The 8,029-nt window shown below is 40.3% G+C and overlaps 1 protein-coding gene across 2 annotated transcripts in view; it reads left to right on the plus strand.

The window, feature by feature from the left end:
- The window catches only part of adcy1a (adenylate cyclase 1a), a gene marked incomplete at both ends in the record, with an annotated part of 46,162 nt that extends 38,476 nt beyond the window's left edge, over positions 1–7,686 (plus strand). For both annotated transcript variants that reach the window (XM_080033072.1, XM_080033073.1), the window contains 5 exons: positions 2,424–2,570; positions 3,058–3,156; positions 3,634–3,748; positions 4,677–4,801; positions 7,354–7,686. In XM_080033072.1, coding sequence (XP_079889198.1) covers positions 2,424–2,570; positions 3,058–3,156; positions 3,634–3,748; positions 4,677–4,801; positions 7,354–7,686 — 819 coding nt within the window. The remainder of the gene's footprint in view (positions 1–2,423; positions 2,571–3,057; positions 3,157–3,633; positions 3,749–4,676; positions 4,802–7,353) is intronic.
- Between the last annotated feature and the right edge of the window lie 343 nt (positions 7,687–8,029).

The following is an 8,029-nucleotide window of genomic DNA, read 5'->3' on the forward strand; positions in this document are numbered from 1 at the left end:
AATTGTCTTTGTACAAGTTAAGAGTATGAAACAACCTGGAGAAAAACCAAGTTAGGAGTTTATGGCCTATTATGTCATCATAACAAACTATCGTCATGAAAAAAAAGAAAATAAAAAGAGGCAGCGAATTCACATTCAAATTCCTAAAAGCTAATTTGTTAAATAGAATGTAAACAGGGAATGTAACCTTCAATTTCTTCAATTTCTAGATTATTGTGTACATTCAAAAAATATGTCTACGAAGGATGGTGATTGTATAATTGTTATATATTTCGCATAATACAAAGTATTTAGTGAACCATGAAAAAATTAGTCTGAACTAATGTAATGAATTCAGGAGCTGCTTGAACTTTGACCACAGGAGGGTCTGTGACAGACATGTAAAATGTCTGTCACAGACATTTTACAGACATTTTACAGACATTAGCACAGGTTAAAAGGAACATTTAGGATTGCAACAGACTCATGATTTTAGTATTTAACTTTCATAGGTCGGAGAGTATGTGGATCAAAAGAAGAGAGATTAAAATAGATACAGCAGCAGAGGCCAAGATATCTGGAGTCGGTGTAACTTATTATGATCAATGTCCAAAAATACGGGATCCTACATTTCCCACAATCATGATACCTTCTTTTCAATACACATTGACTATTACTGGTATATCCAGGTCTGTCAAATTCCAATGCCCCCATTTTGTTATGAGATAAACAAGTGTATCTCAAGTGATAACAGCATTTTTTATCATTTTGATTCTTCAAGAGGCCGATGATGAAATTAAAACTAACAAGTATATCCTCATAGCGTTGATGCCTCTGTGTCCTAAAACACTGAAAAGAGCGATGCCTTTTCCCACAGAGACATGTCTGTCATTGCAATGAACATATTCATTGTAGTCTAACAATGTTAGACTACAATAGATATGTTAGACTAACATATCTGCGGGACAGCAATTCTTACCTTGAAGCAGACATTGCTGAGCATGCTCAGAGCCGTCGTTCCATGTTACTCTTCTTTGCTACTTTTGACGAGATAAGAGGTATAAACTAAACAGGAAATAATAATTTATTAGAGGGGCTTAACCTTTAATAGTTTTTGGCATGACCATGAAGCTCTCTGGCACGGAGACACAAATGCTTTACAGCCACAGGCTTTGGACACACATACAGCACTGGTTGGTAGGTCAAATGTATTGATGGTTTTGATCTTGTTGTGGAATTTTTTAATAATGATAGAAAGATAAAGTAATTTTGGTCTTGTCCTTTAACAATCAGTGGGCTATGCATCAGATGGTGGAGGTATAGTGTGAGGCTGAGGTTAGTAAACACTGGGGGCAGGAAGTCAGGAAGTATGTTTCCGGCACATTGGTGACCCCTCGCAGCTTTAGTGTATAGAAAGGCTTCCTCTCTTTCCTCTGGGCTAAAGTTCACTCATACACTGTATTCATAACACAGCGCAGTGTGACTCCGCCGCCTGGAATTCAAAGTTGCACAGCTCCAACACAATGATTAAAAAATAGTTTTCATTGCTTTCCGAGCAACAGTGGCCCCCCTGCAAGCATGCTGGTTTAATTTACCCCTTTATACACATATTCATTCCCGACATTTGCAGAGCCAAAAAAAAAACAAACAGTACTCTCTTTCATTGTTGTGTATACTGATTGGTAACACAACTGCAATTTTGCTGTCGAAGACAACAGGACAATGAAGCTGATCTTGAATCTAAAACAGCAGCTGCAGTGCATTTCTAACTACTGTTCATCCCATGTGAAATCTATTTCTGTTTTTTAAAATACACAGCATTATCACCCAACCCCATCACCAAGAGCACAAAGTATCAAGTCATTATATAATGCAATACATTTGGAACTAGGTTGTACAATATTGTGCTAAAGTATACTGGATATTTTTGTCATATGAGGGTACACAAGTGTAATTTTGCTCCAACAGAACAAATAGAAAAAGCATCAATAATTGGCCTGCATAAAATAATAAAATGAGAAGGGCAACTCCAATGCGCTCAGTTGTTCTGAGTTGGAGGCATACATCTGAAAGACAGACATCTCAAGGCATATACAACCAAAAGCATCTGCAGTGCTAGACACCAGCAGGGGCCTGAGAAACCTTCAAGGTCTACCTACTAGTTTTTTTTTTTGTAGATTCCTGACTCATCTAATGACCTAATGGAGATGCAATTATGTTGTCACGGTACAGTATTTTTACAATACATAAGACAATCTTTAACGGTTGAATTATTACTGTTCCCACATATAAAAAATTAACTCCGGTGCTTAAATTATTTTTGACTTTAACACGTCCTACTGTATACCACAGTGGTATTCTCTGCACCTTGTTTTTTTAAACTCTGGTGTCTCAGTACAGTGCAGCTAAATGAGATCCAGTTTTGACGTGTCTCCCCCATCCAGGACCTGTACTACCAGTCCTACGCTCAGGTGGGAGTGTTGTTCGCCTCCATCGCCAACTTCAACGACTTCTACATCGAGCTGGACGGGAACAACATGGGCGTAGAGTGTCTCAGGCTGCTCAATGAGATCATCGCTGACTTTGATGAGGTGGGGAAACGGCTTGGTAAAAAGCCTAAATCTGCAGTTTTTATTATTTTATTGTCTGTGCTTTTTTCCTGCAGGTTTCGTGACAGCAGGGAACGATTGGTTGCAGTATGGCCTCTAAAATATATATTTTCTTTTTTCAAAGATGACATTGTGGCCATGACTGACGGTTTAAAAAATTACTGTGTTTATTGACGCATTATAAGCCATGGTTGCGGTTGGGAAACTTTCTCGAAAAATAAGGAATTACTTACAGATGACTTTTGGCCTGCTACAATCTATAATCAGCATCATAAAGCATTCATTTACTCATCATACATGCAAAATGAAAACGCCAACTTTTAAATTCCATTTGGATTTGTTTGCCAACACAACCTATAATATGCTGTGGACGTAAACTGATCATTTACTCCAATTTGCTATGAAATCTTTAACAGCAGTAATGCTTCCCTCCTGTTTTTAGCCCATTTTTCTTAATTTTTCCTTCCAGCTCATGGACAAAGAGTGCTACAGGGATATTGAAAAAATCAAGACTATTGGCAGTACATACATGGCTGCTGTAGGGCTGGTTCCTACAACTGCATCCAAGGTATACATTCAGTTGCCATATTTAGATCCTGTATGAGTTTGTTGTTTGTTTTCAGCGTATATAATTGTGTTTCATAAGTGTCAATAATGCACACAGCATTTTTGAGAGGACTAGTACATCCAAAAAGTTATTTCTGGGTATTGATATTTAGAAAACTCTCATGTTTCATTCCTCAAAATCCTCTGTGAGGGATTACTGGCCTCTGTGGCGTCAGCATATGCCACATTCATAACGTTTTTTTTTTTTTAATCCTGCAAAGCTGACAAACAAAAGTGCCCTTTCTGCAACTTCTGCAAAACTTTAGGCATGCGTACAAGGTTGTTTACTTCTGGGGAAACCCTGCTGCATGCTTCATTGGCAGTCATAGATAATAATATATAATCACGTAATGGAAACGCATCTGGTGGGTAATATCATTTTCTAGGGTGTAAAGCATGCTTGTTTATGCATGAAGCTGTTTTTTTTCTTTATTCTTAGGCGAAGAAGTCCGTCACCTCACATTTATGCACAGTGTCAGATTTTGCCATTGAGATGTTTGACGTGCTGGACGCCATCAACTACCAGTCTTACAATGACTTTGTCCTGAGAGTAGGTGGGTAAAGAGACACACAACAACACATGCACACACACACACACACACACACACACACACACACACACACACACACACACTGGTCTCTACAGTATGTAAACATTGTGTCAGTGCTTCTGACCTATTGCACTGGACACCATCGACGCTCACTGCCGGTAAGTCGGCTGGGAAATGCATCAGAGAAAAGAGCGTTCCCTCCAGGAAGCTCGTCACAGCGAGACCCGAGGTTCTGGGCTCCATTGTGTTGGGTATCCTGAGAGCCTGCAATAGGAGCCCTTGTTTAAATCCCAGCATAGCCTGGTGTACACAATGCCATCCTGTCTGCAGACAGTGGGGCTCCATGTGTAAAAAACTGCATGTGTTTGTGTGTGTGTTGGCCCAAACCTTATGTGCAGAATCGCAACTTTTGGTTATTTGCGTAATGCGGGATTTCCAGAAAGTGCAGTTAAAATAAAGTTTGGCCTTGTTTTACTGGGGTGTATGTGTGTCACATTTGCCGTCCAACCTCGAAAACCTCCAGAACTGAAGCTGCAAAGATGAAGCAGACATGCCATGACAGTGTAGTAATTAGTAACATGTTTTTCTTATTTTCGTCTATCCTAAAGACAAGCGCAGAATAACAGAAGCAGCCTTGGAGGATTAGTTTCTCACTAGATCATGTTCTAGGGAATTTAGCCATGTATGTGTAATGTATCATAAAACAAACTGCTTTGTTTTAACATGCATATGATTTAGTAATACACAGAAAATAGTAAAGAGAAATGCCATATGTGAAAGTCCTGCGACTTGGACCTGTCCCAAAAGACATTAAAAAAAACACTCTGGTGCTGATCAGTGTCTTTTTGCAGCAGGAAATACAAGAGCCTTTTGAGTCATTAGAACATCAAATGCGAGTGATCAACCATCTCTCTGGTTGTGTTCACTCCAGGTATCAATGTGGGACCAGTGGTGGCAGGAGTGATCGGAGCCAGGAGACCTCAGTATGACATCTGGGGAAACACAGTGAATGTGGCCAGCAGGATGGACAGCACCGGAGTACAGGGAAAGATACAGGTACAGTGCTTCAGTCCACCAGAGTCTATCCGTCTATTTAAACAATGCGATTAGAATCTGTTTCAAGAGGGACCTGGGGCCTATTGCATAAAAGTGGAATTAAGATATCCAGGATGATTGATAAAGCCAGCCTTGACAAAGTCTAGCCTGGGCACTTTGGATTAGTCAGTTGCATAAACGCCAATCCAAGATGAAAAGGGGCTGCTTTGTCAAGCCAGGTGTAAGTAATTAGCCTCGTTTGACTGGGAGCCGTCTTGCTCAGACCTGCGCAACTCTGACGCGCGTCTTGCTGAGTGCACAACATAAATGCTGCAAAAGTGCTGTGCGCTCAGCAAGCCGCGCGTCATAATTGCGCAGGTTTTAGCAAGACGGCTCCTAGTCAAACGAGGCTATTCTGTTAAGTGCCAGCCCACAGCTTTCAGAGGTAGACCCAGAGATCGAACACAGATTTACTGATGGAAAAATGGAAAAGACGGCCCATTTTCCCACAATGCCTTGTAGTTTAAACCGTAAGTGAGGGGGCAGTTTATTTCATACAGTAGATGTATTCTCTGCCAACTGATCTTGATGTCCCTGCATTGTTTTATGATAAAATAGTTGACAGTGAGCAGTCTGCAGGTGCATTTAAAAATAGAATATCATGGAATGTCCATTCAAAAAGTTAAACTTTCATAGATTCATTACTCAAAGTGAAATATGTCAGACCTTTTTTTTGGATGATCGATTGATCATGGAATAAAAAATCCAGTATTTCAAAATATTAGAATATTGCATACAACCAATCAGAAAAAGGATTTATAATACAGAAATGTCGACCTTCTGAAAAGTATGTTTATTCTAGATTAATTTCACTTAATGTGTAATGAATCTAGAATATATTTAAGTTTCACTTTTTGAATTAAATTACAGAAAAAATTAAATTTTCATTGATATTTAATTTAGTTTCAGATGCACCTCGATATAGTTATAAGTACAAAGTGAATTTATTTTACCCATATTTGCAACGTCATCTGCCATCGATAATCAATTGTATAAATATAGCCTGCAATATTAATAGACTATCACATAAATGATTATACTTTTTATCATTTCATCTTAATCAAATTAGTATTAAGTTAATTATAAATGGTTCAGGTTAAATAAATAAAAAATAAGAACTATTTAACTAAATGTCAATGCAGTCTTTTATGTGGTACCTTAAAACAGGCTAGTGAAAATAATTCAGTACACAGAAGATCATGGAATAACTGTTAAACACCTTGATTTCGGATCGGAGTGACAGCTGACTGAGCCAATCAGGCAACGGAATAAGTTTATCCTTTACGTTTAGCCTGGTCCCGACCAGACTAAACGTAAAGGATAAATCTCCATGATAACTTATGTCCCTCCGCTTTTATGCAACCGGATCGAGGCTAACTCAAGCCAGGATAACCGAAATATCCTAGGTTAATCCCTTATCTTGGTTTTATGCAACAGGCCCCTGGTCAAAAGGACAACACTATGTAAATGAATACAGACTAAATAAACAGGTCAACGACAATGTCACACATGACGTAAAAGAGCACAGAAAAATATGCTCCACTGATAAAACTGAAATGCAAAACCCTAGAGTTTAGCTTTAGTTTTAGGTTTGGTTAAACTTTATTGTCCACGTGGGGAAATGTGTCTTGAGCACAGTGCATCATTCACAGAGATAGCAACCACAACAAAACAAAACAAACAGACAAACCAAAATGTGAACATCGACAATATGGAGCTTGATAGCCTGTAAGTTAAGTTGCACTTTGCTGCATTGCAATGTACAGTGTAGGGATAAAGCGCAAGTGTTAGCTTTAGTTTAGCTGCAACTATGTCTTGGCAAGTAGCAGCTGTGACAAAACAATGAGCCCAAAGATTAAGGTGAAATAGACAGTTTAGGTAGCAAGCACTCCCAAGATTATGTGGTGTAAAAAATGTAATCATATTTTGCAATAGTATATCTGATGAGCTTTAAAAGGTGAAGGAACAGGAGAGAAAGGAATTTCAACTCTTGTGGAATTAATTACATTTGAAGATGGCTTTAAGAAAGTGCTCTGTTTTTTTTTCATATTACAGCAGCCATATGTTGTGTCCTTATCTGCTGCATGGTGGATGTTTCAACCAGGAATTTAATTTGTCACTACAAATGATTAGATTGACAAGTTCCTCAGAAGAAATCACAAGTATAAGCACTGATGGATTCAAAACGGTTTACATGCTGATTTTGGACATCAAATCATACAACTGTATTTACAATACACAGGGAGCTATGTGAAGTGGCAACATGTTGCAGATTATGGCCCTCTAAAGTCTAGGGCCAGCCCTGGTTGCCAAGTGTGTTAGCATTGTGCATGTACCAAGATCAAATATTGTTTCTCACAATCTCACACCATGTCTGGGAACCCATGAGACAGCGAACACAAGTGCAGGTTGAATGGATGAATGAAACGGTTGACACCCGAGTCCTTGTTGACACCACGCCTTTCTGCGAGTGTACACAAACCTCACCCTTCCGTGTTTTTTTTTATCTCCAGGTGACGGAGGAAGTTCACCGTCTCATCACCGACTCCTACAACTTTGTCTGCCGCGGTCAGGTCAGCGTGAAGGGCAAAGGCCAGATGCTGACTTACTTTCTGGAGGGGCGCAGGGGGCAGGGCAGCAGGCCATCCCAAAACCAGCAGAGGCTGCCCAGCAGCATTGGCGAGCATCGGTCCAGCGCGTTCAAAAGCGGGCCCGTATGTACCAGGCTAAGCCCCGCGCCCAAGGTGGCCAGCTACGCCACCATCAGGACCCCAAGCATGGCCAAGCCCGCCACCTCCACTAGCAGCACCAGGTACCTGCCCTCTGTCCCCACAGCAATGGTGTGACGGAGGATGCTGTATCCCATGGTGACTGTGGAAAAGAAGAAAGTGAGAGCGGAGGGTTGGGAATTAGCATTGAAACGCAAGCAAACACAGCAGTAGCAAAGAGAGAGATATTGAAATATTATAATTACAATTTTAAAATAAAAAAGAGGGGAAAGTTCTCCACGATAGTCCAATGGGAGGCCGGGGACTCGGGGCCTGCACTGGGTTGGGGTCTTATCACAGGGGTCTGATGCGGCCCCGGACCCTCAGACTCTCCCTCCTCAAGCGAGCCCTGTTTGTTATGCTGTCATGACCATGATACTGGATTCTTTAGCCACGTTGCTGTGCAATCGATCAAAGGCCA

The sequence above is a fragment of the Ammodytes marinus genome (genome assembly GCF_949987685.1).
Source record: "Ammodytes marinus genome assembly, chromosome: 8".
In the NCBI taxonomy this organism is placed as follows: domain Eukaryota; kingdom Metazoa; phylum Chordata; class Actinopteri; order Uranoscopiformes; family Ammodytidae; genus Ammodytes; species Ammodytes marinus.